We start from the raw sequence: 22,508 nt of genomic DNA, 5'->3' as shown, positions 1-22,508 counted from the left end.
ACCATCCGAGGTACGTAACCAGGAGCCCCATGGAGGCCATGTGCAGAGTGGGAACATGACCGCAGGACCAATGCAAGTCAATTGGTAAGTCGTGGTTGCAATTTTAAAGAAGAACTCTTCCCAGTGGACCCTGAAGAAACCCTGTGGAAGACAGAAGGTTGGAGAGCCACCTCACCCATGGATACCTTAGGATCCTGGAAACCTGCACCAGTTAAGCCGGGTGCATAGGTGTGAAGTGGCGTCACAAGCCACCGTTGAACTCAATGGAGGACTTCAGGAAGATGCTGCTGGTGAAGGGGAATGTGTCCGGTGGAACCCAAAGGTGGATTCAAGATGTGAAGAACCTGCAAGCAGAGGGGACAGAGCCTATGCCACTCAGGAGTGACCAGGAGGCACGGAAGATGAATGCCCACCGATGTAGAGTTGTGGAAGACCAGGAGCAATGCAGAAGTTGTCACATGACGGATGTCTAGAGTTGAGGGGTCTACGGGAGCACCTACAAGCCTTGGCAACTGCAACCAATGTGGAGTTTCACTGACACAACACCGATGTAATAAATATTGATGTAAAAAACATCAATGTATAAAATGTCAACTTTTTAAATATAAAATCTAATATATTAAATAATAAATTTAAGTTTAACAAAATAACATTTAATATACATTTTAATAAAATAGAACATTTATAAAAAAAGATACGAACAAACCTAATTATTTATACAAATATATTTACTTTAAAACAGTTAATAAACTATTATTTTTATATTTTGTTAAAAGTTTACACTTATATAAAAAATAGAAAATATAGATCAAAGATTTCAAATATAAAAAAAACAATCCATGTTACTAGGTACTTGGAAAGCGCACGGTTACTCCCTGGAGTGTCCTGGCGCTGGGAAAGAGAACCAGTGACAGAGCAGTGCAGGCAGCCCCAGGGTTGCTGACCTATTTTGAAAAAAGACACGTTTTTAAACCGCGTCTAAAGCGGATGCAAGGCTGGCGGCAGGTTATTCCAGAGCCGAGAGGCTACCACCTGGAAGGAACGCCCGCTCAGGCGAGAGCGGGAGAACCTACTGATCAGCGAGAGCAACTGATTCGAAGACCTCAGACTTCTGGATGGAACATAGTGCTGGCATCGGATTCTCAGATATAAGGCCCCAATATTATGAAAGGCCTTATAAGCCAGCACAAAGGCTTTCAAATTTGTCCTCTTTCGTACCGAAAGTCAATGCAAGGACTTCAGGTGAGGGGTCATGCGAGTCCTGAGGTCCACCATAAGTATGGCTCTTGACGCGGCGTTTTGCACCACCTGTAGACAGCCAAGAAGATTGTCAGGACAACCGACATAAAGAACATTCACATAATCGAGTCGGGACAAAATCAGTGCTTGGACTACTGTTTTCCTATGGGAAACCGGGAGTAGTGGGAGGAAGTTTCTCAACATTTTCAGTAGGCCAAAGCATGTGCCCGCCACAGTCTGGACCTGGGACTTCATGGACATGTCTGTGTCCATTTTCACCCCGAGATTCTTAACAGTTGTGGCTAAATTAGCAGGAGGGGACATATTCTGTGGCCACCATTTATGCCACTCATCCCCCGGATTGCGACCAAAAAAGATAATTTCAGATTTTTCAGAATGTCACAGTAGTTGATTATGTTTAAACCACTCAAATACTGCTGACAGGCAGGTGTTTATCTCATTCCCATTCAGGGCCTCATCCTTACTGCACGTGAACAACAATTGTGCATCATCGGCATAAGATATGACTTTGGCGCCGGATTGTTCTGCCAACAGCGCCAAGGGGGCCATGAACACATTAAATAAAGTCAAGTCAAGTCAAGTCAAAGAATTTATATAGCGCACTACATACCCGGAGGGTCTCAAGGCGCTTAGGGAGGGGAGGAGGATTACTTGTCAAATATCCACGTTTTAAGTTGCTTTCTGAATGCTAGGTGGTTCTGGGTAAGGCGAAGGTAAGTGGGGAGTGAGTTCCATGTTTTAGCAGCCAGGTATGAGAAGGATCTGCCTCCCATTGTGGTCTTGTTGATGCGAGGTACAGTGGCGAGGGCTTGGCTGGAAGAACGTAGTTGGCGGGAGGGGGTGTAGAAGGACAGTCGTGAGTTGAGGCATTCTGGTCCGATGTCGTAGAGTGATTTGTGTGCGTGGGTTAGCAGTCGGAAAGTGATCCTCTTATTGACGGGTAGCCAGTGGAGGTCTTTCAGGTGACCAGAGATGTGTTCGTTGCTCGGGATGTCTAATATGATCCTGGCTGAGGCGTTTTGGATTCGTTGGAGTTTCTTCTGGAGTTTAGCGGTAGTACCTGCGTAGAGGGTGTTTCCGTAGTCCAGTCGGCTCGTGACCAGAGCATGGGTGACTGTTTTTCTGGTTTCGGTGGGGATCCAGCGAAATGTTTTTTTGAGCATGCGAAGAATGTTGAAGCAGGATGAGGATACGGCGTTGACTTGTCTGTACATTGAGAGTGAAGAATCCAGGATAACGCCTAGGTTCCGTGCGTGGTCTGTTGGGATGGGTGCTTTTCCAAGAGCTTCCGGCCACCAGGAGTCGTCCCAAGCAGAGGGGGAAGTACCTAAGATGAGGACTTCTGTTTTATCTGAGTTCAGTTTCAGACGGCTGTGTTTCATCCATTCGGCAACTTCTTTCATTCCTTCGTGTAGGTTAGTTTTGGCGGTGCTGGGGTCATTGGTGAGAGAAAGGATCAGTTGAGTGTCATCCGCGTAGGAGATGATGTTGAGGTTGTGTTGGCGGGCGATGGTCGCGAGGGGACTCATGTATACGTTGAAGAGGGTGGGACTGAGTGAGGATCCTTGTGGTACGCCACAGATGACTTCAGTGGCCTCGGACTTGAATGGTGGAAGGCGGACTCTCTGGGTTCTACCGGTGAGGAACGAGGTGATCCATTCAAGTGCTTTTCCTTGTATTCCGATATTTCTGAGGCGTTGTAAAAGGGTGCTGTGGCAGACTGTGTCGAAGGCTGCAGAGAGGTCGAGGAGGATGAGGGCGACTGTGTCTCCATTGTCCAGTAGAGTTCGAATGTCGTCTGTTGCTGCGATGAGGGCGGTCTCAGTGCTGTGTTTTGCTCGGAAGCCGGACTGTGAGGAGTCGAGGGATTTGTTGGCTTCGAGAAAAGCGGCGAGCTGGTTGTTGACAGCTTTCTCGATTACTTTGGCCGGGAATGGAAGGAGCGAAATGGGGCGGTAATTTTTGAGTTCGGTGGGGTCCGCTGTGGGTTTTTTCAGAAGGGCGGTGAGTTCAGCGTGTTTCCATTTTTCCGGGAAGGTGGCGGAGTTGAAGGAGCAGTTGATGACGTCTCGGAGGTGTGGTGCTATGACGGAGTCTGCTTTGTTGAAGATGTGGTGAGGACATGGGTCTGTGGGGGATCCTGAGTGGATGGAGTTCATCAGGCGGATGGTGTCCTCAGTGGAGATTGGGTTCCAGTCGTTAAGGGTGTCCAAGGGGGGAGAATGTTCGGCATATGGTTCGGTGGGTTGGTCTCCGGGTTGGTTGTCGAAGCTGTTGTGGATGTCTGCAATTTTGTTGTGGAAGAATGAGGCTAGGGAGTCGCAGAGGGTTTGAGAGGGGGTGATGTCGTTGGAGTTGGCCGAGGGATTGGTAAACTCCTTGACGATGTTGAAAAGTTCCTTGCTGTTGTGGGCGCTGTTGTCAAGTCGATCCTTGAATGCTGTTTTCTTGGCCTTTCGGATTAATTGGTGGTGTGTGCGGGTGGCGTTTTTGAAGGCGTCCTTGGTGCTAGTGGTTGGGTCTTTTTTCCAGGCCTTTTTGAGGGAGCGGCAGAGTTTCTTGGATTTCTTAAGATCATCGTTGAACCATGAGGCCTTCTTGCTGCCAAGTTTGATTTGTCGTTTTTTCAGTGGTGCTAAGGTGTCGGCGGTGTTGGATAACCAAAGGGTGAAGTTGGCGGCGGCTTGGTTTGGGTTAGAAGAGTGGGCTGCGGTGTTTAGAAGGAGCGATGAGGAGATCTGGTCGATGGTGATTTTGTTCCAGTTTCTTTGCAGAGTTGGTTGGAGGTGGTTGGTGGGTTTTGGCTTGTTGTAGGTGAAGTGAACGCAGCTGTGGTCAGTCCAGAGGAGATCCGTAGTGTAGTTGAAGGAGACATGTTTGCTGGAGGTGAAGATGGGGTCGAGTGTGTGGCCTGCGATGTGGGTGGGGGAAGTGACCAGTTGTTTAAGTCCGAGGTTGGCGAGGTTGTCCAAGAGGGTGGTGGTGTTGCGGTCGTTGATCTTTTCAAGGTGAAAGTTGAGGTCTCCCAGAAGAATGTAGTCTTTGGAGGGGAGCGCGTGTGGAGTGATGAAGTCCGTGATTTCTTCACTGAATTTTGCGCGGGGTCCTGGTGGTCTGTAGAGGAGGGTGCCTCTGAGTGTGGTCTTGGGGTCGATGTGGATCTGGAAGTGAAGGTGTTCGGAGTTGGCGAGGTTGGTGTCAGAGCTGGTTGAGATGCGGATTGATTTTTTATGGACGATAGCGATTCCTCCTCCTGTGTGGCCGGTACGGTCTTTGCGTGTGATCTTATAATCTTCAGGGATGGCAATGGTGATGTCTGGGGCGGAGGAAGCGTTCATCCATGTTTCTGTTAGGAAGGCGACGTCCGGAGAGATGGTGTCTAGTAGATTCCATAGGTCAATGGCGTGCCTGTGGATCGATCGGGTGTTGAGAAGGATGCATTGTAGGTGATTGGGGTCGGGAATTTGTGGTGTGGTCGTAGCGGAGATGTTGTCGGTGCCGCTGAATTTGCAGGAGTAGCAGGAGAAAGGTCCATGGGTGTGTCCGGGAGCGGCTTGGACGCAGTTGGGGGCGCGACCGGGGTTAAGGGCTAGGAGGGTGGTGGCATCGTAAGTGATGCGGGAGGGGTGGGGGGTACAAGGGCCAGGGGGTCTGGCGCTGGGCGCGGTCCAGGGTCGGACGGGCGTAGAGGGCTTACCTTTGGCGCACCTTCGGCGCGGATTGGGCGCGGTCGCTGCGCGTGAACGCTGCGCGCGGGAACGGTTGTCATATAAGGAGGGTGGGGGGAGGGGCGAGGGCGGCTCAGCTGGGAGGCGGGGCGGGCTAAGTAGGAGGACAACAACAACAAAATGGAGGGCGCTTGGGGGAATACACTAAAAGAGCAGGAAAGTCGCGCTGGCAATCTTAATAATGAAATATGCAAAGCGGCATACAAAGCGCACAGCAGGCAATTAATTTCACACAGTTTCCAGCAAGAAGCGTTACACAACGATACCGGAGCCAAAGGGAGCGACCACTCAGCTGGGAAGCGTCGTGGGGCTTAAGATAGATTATAAACTAAAACATTAAGCTATAAAAAAAATATTTTACCCTCAATTTCACAATACAGTCAGTGCAACAGTAGGGAGAGTGTTGGATAGCAGAGGGACAAAAATTACTATTTCCCCTCCAATGTGTGCAGCCGTAGGAAAAGTGTTGGATAGCGGAGGGGTAAAATTTACTATTCCCACTCCAGTGAGTGCAACAGTAGGGAAAGTGTTTGATAGCTGAAGGGTAAAAATTGTATTCCTACCGCGGTGACTGCAACAGTAGGGAAAGTCTTGGATAGCGGAGGGGTAAAAATTACTAGCCCCACTCCAGTGAGTGCAACAGTAGGGAAACTGTTGGATAGCTGAAGGGTAAAAATGTTTATTCCTACCGCGGTGACTGCAACAGTAGAGAAAGTCTTGGATAGCGGAGGGGTAAAATTTACTATTCCCACTCCAATGAGTGCAACAGTAGGGAAAGTGTTGGATAGCGGAGAAGAAAACATTACTATTCACACTCCAACAAATAAAATACAAATATTAAAAGTTAAGAAACATAAAAATAAATATTTTTAAAATTGAAAAAAATATAATATATAAAAAGAAAACATATTATATTAATTACAAACATACCTACAAATATTATATAAAATTAAATAATAAATACATTAAAAAATATTCTTTTGAACTAGAACATATTTACAAACAAAAACATTAATTAAAAACAAATGCATTTATTATTTTTTCTACCCTATAATACCACACTAATAAGACACTTCAACATTTTAAATTAACTTTACTTCCATAATTAATAATCAATTCAAGCTTTTTTTTTAAATAACATTAACTACACACACTTCAACACTATAATGTCCACAACACACACCTAAATTAACCTATAAAATAATAAAATATTTACATTTTATTTTTAAATTCAAAACTATTAATAACAACCAATTATAACATAATTAAAAACTAATTAATACCCACCCTTTACCCCAATAAAAGTAAAAACACAGAAAATAAACAATGACCCAAAATAAATATGAAATAATTAACAACTATATATAAATTAACCACAAATTGCTTCCCATCCATTACCCCTATGAATACCTAAAGTTACACAATTACCTTAATTAATTAAAATTAACAACCAACTATTAATTCATCAATTAAAAATAAATTACTTCCCAACCTTTCACCTATAAACACAAAAACACCTACAAATTTATTACATAATCACAATAATTATGAATTAAATAATTAACAAATATTTTTTTTTTTTTTTTGAAACCGTTTATTGCATTTTAAAAAGGTTACAAGTATGGGCCTACAACCATCCGGCGGCCGCTAGAGTGGCAGAAGCATATGACATACCTACAGTAAGAGTCTCTTGGCGGTGCAGATTGGTAAATCAGGAGATATCAATTGCGCAGGCCACATGACTCCAAGCCCACAATACGGTTTCCTTTTTTCAAAACAGAACAACACAAAAAACCACACCCGCAAGGCAACCCGCCATCCAAAGTGACGGCACGTGCTCCTTAAGTGGGGGATCCCAACCAGCAGCCAAACTCTGAAGAGGGGAATGGGAATAGATCAGGGACTGGGGAACCACATGCCCACGGCTGAGGGAGGGGGTCGGCTAGGGGGACGGAGCTGGTGAGGCAGCCGGTAGCAGTGGCGGCTCACAAATACCCCCGCGATAGGCGTTCCAGGGGCCCCAGATTTTCACCCACGCCCCAGGCTTACCCCTCGCCACATACACTACCTTTTCACGAAACATACACCAATCCATATGTTCTTTCCAGGCCAACACCGCCGGGGGCCTCTGGGATCCCCACAATTGAGCAATGTCACGCTTAGCTATCATGTATCCCAGAGTCACCCACCGCGTCTGCGGGACCGAATAGTCATTTGGTTCCCACACATTCAGCAAGCATCTCCTCGCTTCAGGCAACAGCGCGACACGCGTCACCACACGCAGGACCTCATGCACACCACGCCAGAATCGCTCCACCTTTGGGCACTCCCACAGAATATGCATGAAAGTTGCCAAGGCACCACAGCCACGCTTACACAATCCGTCACCAGCAAAGCCCATACGTAGAAGCCTTGGCCCCGTCACGTAAACCCGGTGGAGGATCTTAAGCTGGACGAAGCGAAGGCGAGCCGGGATGGCCACCTCCTTCGGAGAGGCCACCGCGGAAATCCAGTCCTCGTCGTCCAGTTCCAGCCCGTCGGCAACCCAGGCCTCGCGGAGACTAGTCAGCAGGCACGATCTGTCGTTGATCAGTTTTTTATATATAAGGGAGATCGTGCTGTCTGGGACATGGCCATCCAGCACTCTGTCCTCCAGGGGGGAAGACTCCGGAATGGACGCGACATCAGGGAAGACGGAGCCCAGCGCGTGGCGGACTTGAAAGTACTCACTGCCTTGCAGCTGAAACTCCGTCTGCAGCGTCTCAAAAGTTTTGAATCCCCCCCTCGTCCAGAGATCTCCCACTGTGCTGATTCCGATCGTGTCCCACTTCTCGAAGCCCTTCGATGTCCACAGGGAGCCCAACCTCTCAGACGCATATAGCGGTGACGCCCGGGTCAAACGGTCCTTCCACCCCATAGCTGCATTAGCCGCGTGCCAGACACGCACCATGACACGCGTCGGTCCCGTCAGACGGGAGTCGGGCGCGCCAGAGTAGAGCGCTCGATTGTAATCGCCACCGGGCAGGAGCATCTTGTCCATTTCAAATGCCGGGTTCAGGGCGGGCCCGTAAAGGCCATGATTAATTGCAGCTAGCTGGGAGGCCCAGTAATACCGTTTAATGTCCGGGAGGGCAACCCCCCCATCGTACCACGGGAGCGTCAATTTAGCCAGAGCAATACGCGGCCTCCCGTCCCAGAACAGGCGCCGCTGCAGGCTCTCCACTTCACGGAAGTAGCGCGCCGGAACCAAGTCCATAGTGTTCTGGAGCGCGTACAGAAAGCGCGGCAAGGACATCATCTTAAACAAGGCCGCTCGGCCAAGCGGCGAAAGCGGAAGACGCCGCCAACGCACAACGTCCTCCTTCAAGCGCTGGAGGGGGGGTAGCAAGTTCCGCTCGTAGCGGGCCTCCGGGTCTAGAGTAATATATATACCCAGGTACCGGAACCCCTGGGAGGCAATCTGGATCGGGCAGTCCCGTGGTAGGGCCGGAGCCTCCCCGGAAAGCACATATACGCAGGATTTCGCCCAGTTGATGACAAGGCCTGAGTTACGACCGAAGGAGCGCAAAACATCAACCAGGACAATCAGCGAGTTACGCGGGGAGGCGAGATACAAGAGGATATCATCGGCGTAGAGGGACACGCGGTCCTCATGCTCGGGGGTCCAGCGGAGACCACGGATAGAGGGGTGCCACCGCAGCCACTCCGCCAAGGGCTCCAAGGCCAGTGCAAACAGGAGCGGCGACAAGGGGCAACCCTGACGCGTGCCCCGCCCCAGCGCGAATGGGGCCGAGACTCGCCCATTCACCACCACCTGCGCCAATAGGCCCGAATACAACAATTTGACCCAGCTAATGAATCCCGGTCCGAATCCAAATTTCGCCAGCATCGCCCAGATGTATGGCCATTCAAGCGTGTCAAACGCCATGGTGGCGTCTAAGGACGCCAAGATGGCCGGCTCCCGCACAAACGGGACACGCGCGAGCACCCCGTGCAAGCGTCGCAGATTAAGAGCCGTGTTGCGATGGGGTATAAAGCCAGATTGGTCTTGGTGGACCAAATCGCCCACCACGCCGACCAGCCGGTTGGCCAGCACCTTGGCGAGGATTTTGGGCTCCGCGTTCAAGAGCGAGATAGGCCTATAGGATGTAACCCGCTCACGGGGTCTCCCCTCCTTGTGGATCACCACGATTGTGGCCAGACGCTGGTCCGGCGGGAGGGAACCCTGCGAGTGGGCCGCCAGGAACATCGCGCGCAGGTGGGGCGCCAGTACATCCGGTCGCAGCTTGTAAAGCTCGATGGGGATACCATTGGGGCCCATGGCCTTGCCGGATGCGACCGAGCGAATAGCCAGGGCAATTTCGTCCGAGGTGGGAGGAGCGTCCAGCAAATCCCTGTCCTCCACCGTAAGGGAGGGCAGCGCGATGTCCCGAAGCAGGGCATGGGAATCTTCCTCCGAGCAGGGAGAAACCGGGGAGTACACCTCGCGGAAGTAATCCGCGAAGCAGGAGACAATGGCTTCCGGCTCGGTGACACGCACACCATCCATCCCCTCAATCAAAGGAACCACACGACTCGCTCTCTCCCTCTTGTCCAACCACGCAATCAATTTACCAGCCTTATCACCCACATCATACAGTCGCCCCTGTTGCTTTCTACTGAGGCCCCTGGCCGCCTCCGTGACGAGGGCCCTATAGGCCGCCTGCTTGAGGTGCAGAACAAGCAACTTGGCGTCCGTTACCCCGCTCCCCAGGGCACCCTCTAGTTCCGCAATTTCGGCCTCCACCCGGGTTACTTCCTCCCGCTCGCGCCTCCGGGCATGGGAGATAAAGGAGAGGGCCTCCCCTCTGAGAACTACCTTAAAAGCCTCCCACAGGGAGATGGCCGAAGGGACAGACCCCACATTCTCATCAAAGTATCGCTGTAAGGATTTGATCAAGTCGGCACGAATAGTGGGGTCGCGCGAGTACCAAGCATTGATTGGAGCCACCCTGCCCTCCCCCCTCGGGAAGACATCGAAATGTAACAGTAATGGGGAGTGATCTGAAATACCCCGCGCCAGATGGCACACCTCTCCCACCCTCCCAGCATAGGCCGCCGGGACAAGGATGTAATCAAGCCGCGAGAGGCTACCATGGGCACCCGAGTGGAAGGTGTATTGCCGCTGTGCGGGATGCTTTAGTCGCCAGCAATCCACCAGGCCCAATGTATCTAAAAGGCCGGACAGCCACGCCTGTGCCCGGGGGAGGTCCCTAGGGGGATGACGATCCATAGACCCAGAAGCTACCGCATTGAAGTCCCCCCCAACCACCAGCAGGCCACCCGGAAGGTCTAGGAGGAGGCGCCCCAGGTCCGCAAATGTAGTAGATTGTAACCCAGGCGGGACGTACACTGATATAAAAACAAACACTCTACCCTCCATTCTACCCACCAGAACAGTGTAGCGTCCCCTCTCATCATGGCGCACCTCATCAATCTCCAACGGGAGCGAGTTCTTGATCATGATACCCACCCCCCGCGAGCCCGAGGTGAAGCCCGAGTGGGCCACCAAACGATAGCCCCGCCGATTCATGGCATGAAAGGAGTTACCTATAAGGTGTGTCTCCTGCAGGAAGATAACATCTGGTGAAATACGTTTCAGGTACTGCAGGACCACACCACGCTTAATCCTGTCCCCCAGGCCGTTAACATTCCATGACAACACAGTCAAATCCCTACCCCCCATCATACGTAGAAGCAATCAGTCGTCCCCCACAGAGCATCTCGAGAGCAACAATACAGTAAAGGGCTTGCCTTGCGGTGCAAACAAACAACACACCCCCCCCACCCCCCCATCCCAACAGAACTCCCCCCTCCCTGCACCCCTGCATGAGCCCAGACAGCCCCCCCAAAGTGCAGTGTGCCTGTCGCCCCATAGATGAAAAACTAACTAGTCCCCCAGAGGAGGAGGGAAGCCCCCAACAGACCCCGCACGACCTCCATAGGAGGGGAACATACACGATCAGTAAATGGTAAAGGAATGTTGTCCAGAGCAAGGCCTATTATTCACCCCTCAGTTCTGATCCGGCGGGCCCTCCCCGCCAACCGCACCCCCCCCACCCCCTCGGCCCCGATCTCCAGGCAGAGTGTCCAACCAGTCCCCAGCCGCCTCGGGTCGGTCAAAAAAGTGCGTGCGACCATCCACCTCCACCCTTAGCTTAGCTGGAAAAAGCATTGAGTACTTAAGGTTCAGGTCCCGTAGGCGACGTTTAACTCCGAGAAAACTCAGTCTCTGTTTTTGGACCGCCAGAGTAAAGTCTGGGTAGAAATGCACATCCATGTTATCAAGCTTGACCGGTCCCTGTTGCCTGGAGGTCTGCAGGATAGCGTCTCTGTCCCGAAAGTTAAAAATCCGGGCAATGAGAGGCCGCGGCGGGGCACCGGCCTTAGGTCTGCCCCCAGGGACCCGGTGAGCACGTTCCACCGCAAAAAGCTTACTCAGCCCCCGGGGCTGGAGATGGGTAAGGATCAATTCTTCCACAAAAAGATCTGCCGCCTCCGCCTCTCGTCCCTCCGGCACCCCCACAATGCGAACGTTATTCCTCCGGGCCCGACCCTCGGAATCCTCCAGTCGCCGGTCCATCAGGGCGCTCGCCTGGCCAAGCCGGCGCACCTCCTTTTGGAGGGCCACCACGTCTGTCGTGAGGCTCGTTGTGGTGTGGGCCAGGGAATCGACCCGGTCGTTGGTTTTGGACAAGTCAGCCCTCACAAGGCTCACATCCACAAGGACCGAGTCTATCTTTTGCGCCAGGGTGTCGAAGCGCTGGTCCACCGAGGCCTTCATCTCTGCGATGGCGCCCATGACGTCCCGGAGGGTCAGATCCACCGGCTGAGCAGACGCCTCCGTCGGGCCCGCCGGGGATGTGCGCGATGCCTCCGGAGATCCCTTCTGGAGGGTGTAGCGGTCCATACTGTTGGATTGATGCGCCGGGCCACGGCGGGTCGTCTTCACCTTCGCCCGGTCGCCATCTTGTTTGGTGGACATGCCTGCTCTCCCACCGTCGTGCCAATCTCCTCGAAAGGGCCGATAAACCAGTTCACGGGTTCCGGGGGGGGAGGGCGACCACTGGACCGCAGGACGACTCACAGCCGGCGGGTCAGCCGGGCACCTGGACAAGGCCACACCACCGCACCCCGCTCCGCAACCCTACCTCGCTTGAGGGCAAGGAGGGCGCAAAAGCGAAAGTGAAAGCGCGGGATACGCGAGTCGCCCAGCCCTGCCCGCCGCTGTTGTTCGCTTTGTCCCCGGATCGCCCCACTACTCCAATCCGGGGGGCCAGCGCGGAGAAGGCCGCAACCTTCAATCGGTGCTCCCACCGGTGTCCGGGGTCCGATTCGAAAACGAAAAACGGGTGGCGCCTCAGCTCGGGTTCACCGATACAGTCCCCTCAACAAGGACAGGATATAGCCAGGATTAATTCAGGAGGTCGTGGAGGTCCTCGGGAGCCTCGCACCTACGCGGCCATCTTGGTTGCGCGCTAGGCTCCTCCCCCAATTAACAAATATTAATCAATAATAAATTAATTTACACATTTAACACTAGAACATCTCAATTAAACAAATATTAATAAATAAAAATAATCAATTTATTTAATATAATTAAATTACTTCCCACCCTATTCCCCTACAAACCCTTAACCTGCTACGGAACTAAAAATGGAAAATTCAAATAAAAACAATTAATAACTGCTAAAAATATAACATGTCACTCACCTTAATACAATATTCTTGACCACGATATACTTGCTGTCGATATTTCTAAGCCACAATATTTCCGACTTTATATTTGTACAACTCAATATTTTAAACTCGATATTCTGTCTGCACACCCAATGTGGAAGTTGAAGAAGGTGCAAAGTTATTACCAGCAAGGTCCAAGAGACTCACCATCAGCAATGGAGTCAGGGCAGGCCCCGAGCAATCAGGGGAGCCTTAAGAATTGAAAGTTGACCCTCTAGAGGACCCACAGGTCAGAGGCACTGAAGTCGCAAGCTGACCTCGAGCTGCTCACCAAAGATACAGGCCCACGGTGCAAGTGATGTGGTGAGGAGGGCAAAGATCTTGGTGGAAGGAAGCCAACAAGCCTTTGCAGGGTTTCAGTTCCTGCAGCTCCTACGAGGGAAACTGGCCTCAAACTTGGTTAGAGAACAGGGCTTACCTCGAGGGATGTGAGGAACCACCATCTATGTTGCTGAGCCTTTCAGAGTCCATGGAAGCCCAGGATCAGCAGACCGGTCAGCTTAGTTGCGGTGCCAGCAGATGCAGGGAACTAACTCCTTCACTTCAAGGGAGATTCCTTCAGATGTCTTGGATGTCCAAAGGCCTAGGAAGGTTCCTGTAAGGTGCACAGGCATGGACGTTGCGACAGAGGAGCAGGGTGACGAGATCACAAGCAGCAGGAGTCTTCCTGGTTGCAGCCTTGATTCCCAGAGCTCAGTCCAGTGAAGTCTGGAGTGCCAAGACGATTGAAGAAGTGATGTCTGAAATGAATCTTGTCCCATGATGAATCTAGGGACCCACCCACAGGTAAGCCCTTAAATACCCTGAGGAAAGGGTTGGAATGATCCAGGGGTCATCCCTAAGGAGGGGCTGGACAAGGGAGAGGATACTCCCCTGTTAATTTTTGTGCCAGAGCAGGAGCCAACGGCTCCCTGAACTTGTTCATGCTGGACTATGCATGGACAATATGGCGCTGGCAAGTGCCCCCAACCTGCCCCAATACACTAAACCCTCTCTGGGAGGTGGTCACACCTCCCTGTGACAGGATAACTATTGTTTTGCCTTCCCTTGCCCGAGCTTAGCTCAGCAGAAACATGTCTCTGGCCGGCAGAAGCCCTAGCTTGCTGTCTGGGTCTGGAAGACTGGTACTGGGGAGCACTGAGGGCCACCCAAAGGAGCTTTACGGTGGATGGAATCATACCTCCCACACCATTTATGGTATGGGTGTATTTGATTCCAACATGTTTGATCCCAAACATAAGATTCATTACAGCCAGTTTCGAGATGGTCATCGCATAATGACACGGTGCCCCTCTATATGTTATATAGCTGTCTCACTTACAACCCGGGAGAATGGACTCCGTAGGCTGTAGGGGTATCCTGCTCATGCAGGGGGACCCTCACACTTAGAACCAAGCACCCTGCCTTCAGGATTGAAAGGCCTGCCTTGGGGGTGACATAGATTTTAAGTGCAGTAACCTTAGATATAGGTAAACCTATATCTTTCTTAAGTGTTGTTAGCACCAACTTACACAGGCTGCAATGGCAGGCCTGTAGTTACAAATTGAGTGGTCTCCCATGGGCGGCATAATACATGCTTCAGCCCATGGGAGACCCCTGGTGTACCTATTCCCTGGGTACCTTAGTACCATATACTAGGGGCTGATAAGGTTACACCAGTGTCCAATCAGGGATGTACCCAAGTACTCACCAAACCAATTTATGGGAGAAAGCACAGAGACTGGGGTCCTGATTAGCAGGATCCCAGTCAGACCAGTCAGAAACAGCATTACATCAAGCAAAAAGTGGGAGTATCCATAAAAGCAGATCCTACTTTCCTACAACCCCCCCCCCCCCCAAAACAAATAAGAGATGAGACTGGCCTTGCCCAGTTGAGTCTTCATTTTCCAAGTGGAAATATCTGGAGTCCATCTGCATTAGCATGGTTACTCCCAGGTCTATGTATAGTCCATCCCCTGTAGGTAAATGGACCTCCTCAAAGTTTGGGATTTTTACCCTTCATCTATTTGAGCCATTAGTGGGACTTATGGTCTGTCTGAACAATGAAGTGAGTGCCAAACCGGTATGGTCTCAGCTTCTTTTAGACCCAGACCACAGCAAACGTCTCCCTCTCAATGGCTGACCAACGTTTCTCCCTGGGGGCCAGCCTTCTGCTGATGAAAGCTACCGTTTGATCCTGGCCCTCTGCATTAAGTTGTTATAACACAGCCCTACCCCTATCTCAGATGCATCTGTCTGGACAATTAAAGTTTTGGGGAAGTCTGGACTTTGCATGATGGGAGCAGTGCACATGACCTGCTTTAGGTCATCAAATGCCTTTTGACAGCGTGCTATCCACTGAACTTTCTTGGGCATTTTCTTAGATTTCAATTCATTCAGAGGCATCACAATGGACCCATATCCCTTTACAAATCTTCTGTAATACCCAGTCAGGCCCATGAAAGCTCTGACCCGAGTCTGGATAGTGGGAGCAACCCAGTCCACAATGGTCAGGATTTTGCTCTCCAATGGTTGTACTTGGCCTCCACCTACCAGGTGACCCAAGTAGAATACCTTCCTCTGCCCTGTCTGGCACTTGGTGGCGTTGATAGTGAGGCCTGCCTTTTGCAGGGCCTCCAGAACATTTGAGGTGGACAAAGTGATCCTCCCAGGTGGAGCTAAAGGCAGCTATATCATCCAGATATGCTGCACTATAGGCTTCCAGGCCTGTAAGATCTTTGTTCACCAACCTCTGAAACGTGGCAGGTGCATTCTTCAGACCAAAGGGTATCACAATAAATTGATAATGCCCACTAAGGGTTGAGAATCCTGTCTTTGGCTTGGCATTCTCAGCTAATCGGATTATGCCAGTAGCCAGCAATCAGGTCAAATGTACTCAGAAACTTGGCAGAGGCCAAAGTATATATTAGTTCATCCGCCCTTGGAATAGGATGGAAATGAGTCCTAGTGACTGCATTGAGGCCTCTGTACTAGTCCACGCAAAAAATCTCTTTTTTTCCACCTTTGGTGTGAGGTTCTGGCACAAGGACTACTGGAATCACCCAGGGGCTATCTGAAGGCTCAATGGCCCCCCAATTCCAGGTTCTTTTGAACCTCTGTCCTGATGCAATCCCCGACATGGTCAGGCTGCCTGTAGATTTTACTCTTCACAGGCAGACTGTCACCTGTGTCCACTTCATGGGTACACCAGGTGGTTTGACTGGGTGTCAGGGAGAACATGTGTCTGTCTTGATTGAGGATTTGCCTGCATTCTGTTTGTGGCGAATCAGTGAGGATGCCTGCCAAGACTACTCTATCTACTGATCCATCATCATCATCGTTCTGAGAGAGGAGATCAGGGAGAGGGTCACTCTCTTCCTACTGTCCCTCATCAGTTGCCATGAGCAAACCCTTGTCACCCCTGTCAACAAAAGGTTTTAGGCGATTCACATGAAGTACCCTATGGGGACTTCTTAGAGTGCCTAGGTCTACCATGTAGGTGATCTCACCTTTTTGTTGAAGAATGGTGTGGGGGCCACTCCAGTTGTCCTGGAGAGCTGCGGGGGCCACAGAATAACACCCATACTTTCTGACCTGGCAGGTAGACAGTCAAGGCCGCCTTTTGGTCATGCCAAGCTTTTTGAAGTTCTTGGCTGGCCTCCAGGTTTTTGCTGGCCTTCATGTACTCAGCCATGCATGAAGGCAGGCCTAGGACATAGTCCACAATGTCCTGTTTAGGAGGCTAGAGAGATTGCTCCTATCCTTCCTTCACAAGGGACCCCTAACTGGATGTCCAAACAGAAGCTCAAGTGGGTTGTAGCCAACCCCTTCTGAGGAACCTCTCCGTATACAAAGAGAAGACAGGGTAATCAGACATCCCATTTTCACCTAAGCTTTTGTGTGCGCCCCATGATCATACCCTTAAGAGTCTTGTTGAATCTTTCAACAAGCCCATTGCTCTGTGGATGGTAGGGTGTGGTGAACTTTTAGTTCACTCCACTCTTTCCTCATGGTAGTAATATAATTAGACACAAAGTTTGTACCTCTGTCTGTTAAGACCTCCTTGGGAAAACCCACTCTTGAAAAGATTCCCAGGAGGGCCCTAGCCACTACATGCGCTGTAGTGGTTGTAAGGGGAATGGTCACTGGGTACCTAGTGGCATGGCCCACCACCAATAGTATATAACTGTGCCCAGATGCAGCTGGTGGGTTCAAGGGACCAACAATGTCAATACCTACCCTCTCAAGGAGAACACCAACCAGTGGAAGTGGAATTAAGGGAGCCTTTGTTGTGCCACCCAACTTACAACTGGCTTGGCAAGTGGCACAGGAGCGACAAAAATCTTCTGTATCTTCAGACATATGTGGCCAGTGAAAGTGAGGGACAAGCCGGTATCAAGTCTTGCTTTGCTTTAAGTGTCCTGCAAGAGAAATACCACGTGCCAGGGAGAGGAGGAAAGCTCTGAGGTATCACCAACCTCCTGGTGGTACCAAGTTTGGGGTCTCTACCCTCAGAGTACAAGAGTATATCTTCCCAAAAGATCCTATGGGACCCGCTGATATTCCCCGCTTCTCAGCAGCAGCTTGCGGTCTGAGGGGTTCAAGAGAGGGGCAGGGCTGCTGCTTCAAACTCAAATCTGTCCTGGAAGGGCCCCTGCCCCAAAGAACTCTGCCTGGCTACGCCCAAGTTCCTCTGGGACAGTTCCTTCACAGGGGCTAAGATCCTCTTCATCAGGAGACTGATCTTCACTGAGTGTTTGTGAGGAGGGCAATTCCTTACCTTTCCTGCTCCTTCTCTTGGGAAGCACTTGGTCCATTTTTCCAGAATCCAGTCCTTTGTCAGTGGTGAACTGTTTGGCCGGAGCCCTAGTGACCGCAAACACACTGGCAGGGATGCCCATCATCTATGCAGGAGTCCTGAAATCCACTTCAGCTCAGGCTGACATTTCTAGATCATTGCCCAACAAGCAATCTACAGGTCGGTCTGGAGATACCACAGCCTTCTTAGGTCCAGTTACCCCTCTCCAGTTGAGGTTCACAAACGCCAAGGAATGGTCAGTCCTGACATTGCTAGCGTTGGATACTTGGTACATTTGTCCAAGTATGAGCTGATCAGGAGACACACATTTCTCTGTCACCATAGTGACACTGGCCCCTGTGTCCCTGTAAGCCATTGCCTCTTTTCCATTGATCAAAGGCTGTTGCTGTACTTGCCCAAGTTAGTGGGACTAACTATTAAGTTTGGAAGGCCTATGCCACCATCACAGACTAGAACAGCCTGAGCTAGAGTTCTGATTAGGTCAGAACCAACCTCAGAACCCAAGGTTAACCCCACTAATCCCTCGGTTGCTGTACTACCACTTGTACTTGTGCTAGGGGGAGCAGGTACCTTAGGGGCAGTGGTACTTGTAGTCTCCTTGGCCTTTGGACAATCAGCATCCCTATTCCAATCGGTTTTCACCTTAGAAAGGTAGCACCAAGGTTTATTTTTGACTTTCTTGGAATTTTGGGACTCAACTCCAGATGCAGGTTTTTGCGGGCCTTGAGAAAACTATCTTTGCCCTTGTCCCCACCCTTATCCTGGGATTTAGAAGAATCTTGCTTCTTGTGGTCACCTCCATTACCATGGTTCTTCTGCTTAAACATGGATCTGACACACTTATCTGCCTTCTTCCCCAATTCTTGGGGAGAATGTGCTCCCTCATAATAAAATTGTACAATCCCTTCTCGTCCTGTACCTTGCTTCCATGAAGCCAGTCTTCCAGAGCCTTGATAGCATGGTCTACAAAATCCACCCAGTCCTGGGCCTGTGATTTCTGTGGGTCTCTGAACTTGATCCTATACGGTTCAGTGGTTACGCCAAACCCATCTATGAGAGCACTCTTCAGTACTGAGTAATTATCAGCATCCTCTTCTCTAACACTGAGGAGCTTATCTCTACCGTTGTTAGCAAAGGAGAGTCACAGGATTGCTGCTCACTGCTCCTGAGGGAACCTCTAAACTTTACAGGCCCTCTTCAAAGCAGTGATCCATTTATGGATATCATCCCGCTCCTGGTTAGAAGGGACTATCCTGCTCAGGTTCCTATTGTCAGAAGAAGTTTCTCTGATTCTTGGGACACTGTTGCTGCCACCATGGGACTCTAACACATTTCTTTCTAGCCTTCAGGACATCTATGGACTCTGTCAAGGGTCCCCTTCAAAAGATAGAAGTAATTTCAATATCGGGCCCGATGACTGGGTTAAAAATTGGATTATGCGGATAGATGTTGAGGTTTATGTATGGACTCAGATATCCTAAAAAACAGATCTACATGTTTCAGCCAGACTGTGTCATATGCAGACTTTTGTCAGGACCCAAGCAAAAAGTGCATGAACTGGTCAAGGTGGGTTCTCCAGGACCAAATTGCGAAAAAGGGTGCACACTCTAAAGGGCAAATATTTGGAGAGAAACTAGTTGTTTCCTTCTTGTATTTTAATAGTGCTGTAGAAATCTGTAAAGGAAAGTAAAGGCCAAAACACAAACAATCACCACAACACACATAGAACATATAGTATATAAACATGAGACAGGCATGCACTCATGTGTGGCACACGCAGTGTTAAGCTCGATGTATATTTAATCTATGAGGCGGTGACAAAATGGTACACCTATGTATGCAGCGCAGCTTACATAATAGTAAAATGCGCAATAACGAATTTGTTTGGTCTCATTCCCCGCGAGGACTGTGCCCCGTTCCTCCTACGGAGTAGAGTATTTGGTTTATAAGAGTGAAAGTAATGCTTACTGCAGTAATTTTTTAATTTTATGGCATGGATCCGTGAGGAGGCAGTGGCTGTAGTCAGAAGCTGAAATCAGAAAATAGAGTTAACACGCCGCTGTCTCATTCAAGACTCAATGCAGTGAGGTTCCCAGTAGGTGAGACCGGGGGCTCTAACTCACATTGTCAAGGTCCACTGCCCTCCATTTATACCTGTTGCGGCCTTCAGTAGGGATCCCGAGGATGTGCGGCTGCTTGGGAGACCGGTATTTAGTGCGGAGTCTTCCGGGGCCAGTCCTCAGCCTCATGACATCACAAGGGGGCGTGGTTTTGTGTACTGGACCATGAAGAAAGACCCTTCTGGGTGCCTTGCTTTTTGTATTTTGCTAGTATACTTGACTATTCGGTGGAGTGAAAGATTAATTTAAATGGCTACAAATTCTAGAGAGCGCCAAAGCAATATTTCACACGGAACATCATTAAGAAGGAATTGTTTATAAAGAAAGAGAAATGGAAAAAAAAATCTGGACAATTAGTTGTGACAAAAGCATGAGTCACAAGTGGTAATTATGCTAGACCCAGATACCTTCCTCATGTATTGGGGTCTTGTTTGTCAAAATTAAGTTGTGACTGGCTGTTTGTAATGTCTGTTAATTTAACTTTCTCGTAGCTGTAGTATGTGGCATGCATCTTTAGATCTTTGTATCCCAATGACAAGGAGCAGATGTCAAATAACTGCGAGATTAGGATCTTATGGGTGAACACATATCCTGCATGTCATTGTTAACAGTTTACGTACTGTGAAGCGAATTCCATGGGATATTGCCATTCAATCAGTTTTTGTGCGTTGAAAGACGGTAAATTCAATGTTGCTCCTTGTTTAGTAACAAGTTGTCTACTGCTCCAGACGTGACCCCGATCTGTTCTATGATGACCCATTTCATATTGTTCTGTGTGTGTCCTGATTTGAGGAAATGATCAGTAATTCTAGTGGTGTTTCTGTTGCAACGAATATTGCATCTATGTTCTCCAATTCTTAGTTTTATTTTCTTGCTGGTCATGCCGACGTATCTTAGATCACATGGGAACTTGATCATGTATACTACATGTGTGGAATTACAATTTGTATGTTTCCTCAGGGACCATGTCTTACCTGGTTAGAGTTCCAAGGTTTTCGTGGTTGTAGTCAGGTGGCACAGGCTGCAGTTTCCACACAGAAAGTGGCCTGTCACACTGGGAAGGCCAAGCATTGAGGACTGAAGTGTGCCTTGATTTTGTAGTCAGCCTTGAGCTTGTCCAGATCAGGCGTTCTTCCAGAGTGTCTGCTCGTTGAAACGAGAATAAAGATTTCTTCCACTTCAGTTTACCAGTATTTAGGTTCTTCCAATGTTTGTTAATGATGAAGGACATTTTGTTGGAGATTGTGTTGTGAGTGGTAACCCAAGTTAGGGGGATTGTTGTGTCTATCCTTTGGTTCTTTTCCAGTAGTACATCCCTGTTTTGATTCCTGGCTCTCTTTTTGGATGTGCCAATTAAGTTTTTGGGATAACCTCAGTTTCTTAGTTTGTCAGATAATTCTTTTAATTGTTTGTGGTAATCCTCTATATTGCTGCAATTCCTTCTAATGTGCAGGAATTGGCCATATGGCAGATTCTCCCTTAGGGATCGTGGATGGAAGCTGTCAAACTTGAGAATTGTGTTTCCGGCTGTAGGTTTGTACAAAGTGGTAGTTTTGAAATAATCCTCTTTTGCCTCAATGGTTAAGTCCAGAAATGTGAGTTTTCCCTTGTCTGCCTTACTCATAAACTTCAAGTACGGGTCACGCCCATTTAGCCATGATATAAAGGTGGTTATGGTCTCCTCTTGGCCTTCCCATATCATCAGGATGTCGTCAATGAAACGCCGCCAGAATCAGATGTGATTTTTGAATGGGTTACTGGTATCGCAGATGTGGCTTTTCTCAAAGTCATACACATAGATTCCTGCCACACTAGGGACAAATGTGCTGCCCATTGATGTCCCGTTAGTTTGAAGGAAGAACTTACCTTCAATCTGAAAGTAGTTATTTTTGAGAGCCAGAGTTGCACAGTTCATCACAGCCAGAAACACATTCCTCAAGTTCGACATCGTCTCAGCACCACCAGTATAGTTCAATCAATCAGGTAATTGTGAGGGTCTCAAGGCTCGGGGGGGGGGGGGGAGGGGAGGTGGGAGTTCCGCAGATCAGTTTAGCTGAAGAGCCAGGTCTTGAGGGTCTTCCTGAAGGTGTTCAGGGAGGGGGCGCGTCTGATGTCTGCCGGTAGCTCATTTGTCTTCTAAACAGAAGCAATTTATTCTCTTCTATCAAGGACACGGAGTAACATAAGCGAATATAACTCCGGGTCCAAGCACAGCGATGAATGGTTAAATACCTCACTACAAGATCCAAAACAACAAGTGTACATTCCTTGAAGAAGTCCAATATGTTCTGTAATTGAAAACAGAACGTTATACTTTTTTGTGAAAGACCAGTAGTAATAGCGTTGTACCCGTACTCATAAAAAGTGCTGTTTGTATATGATTATTTACCTATCCCGAAGAAGGTGACGAACAATCTTTCACCAAAATGCCGTGTCGACATCTCTTTCCTGTTTTTACTAATTATGCCAATTTTTCTTGTTCTATAAATCATGTTTTAATTTGTAAAGTGCTTTAATAGATCTTTTTTTGTTACAAAAAATGTATATGAAAAGAGAAAATAAAATCAGTCAGTACATTGTCACGATTTTATGTAAGTGTGTTTATGAAAAGCTTTTTTAGAGGCCTCCATTTTATATATAAGAATATGATTGGTCTTGACCCTCCGTTTTATTTTTTATGTTTTTTTGGGGGAAATACATTTTTTTTTGTAATGATGAGTATTTAAATGTGTTTGTGCTTATGATTACTTAGATTACTAATTGTTGTCCTCCCTAATTATCTTAAACCATTGATGTATTGCTTTTCAGCCTAGAAACACCATG

At 49.1% G+C, this 22,508-nt stretch overlaps 1 protein-coding gene across 1 annotated transcript in view; it reads right to left on the bottom strand.

Annotated features, from left to right (window-relative positions):
* LOC146772835 (rho guanine nucleotide exchange factor 11-like) overlaps positions 1-21,633 on the bottom strand; it is a 337,239-nt gene extending 315,606 nt beyond the window's left edge. The window contains 1 exon segment of the mRNA XM_085637036.1: positions 21,552-21,633. Coding sequence (XP_085493162.1) covers positions 21,552-21,633 — 82 coding nt within the window.
* Between the last annotated feature and the right edge of the window lie 875 nt (positions 21,634-22,508).

The sequence above is a fragment of the Triturus cristatus genome, chromosome 12 (assembly GCF_964204655.1).
Source record: "Triturus cristatus chromosome 12, aTriCri1.1, whole genome shotgun sequence".
Lineage (NCBI taxonomy): Eukaryota > Metazoa > Chordata > Amphibia > Caudata > Salamandridae > Triturus > Triturus cristatus.
This window is presented reverse-complemented; position numbering and strand designations above follow the sequence as displayed.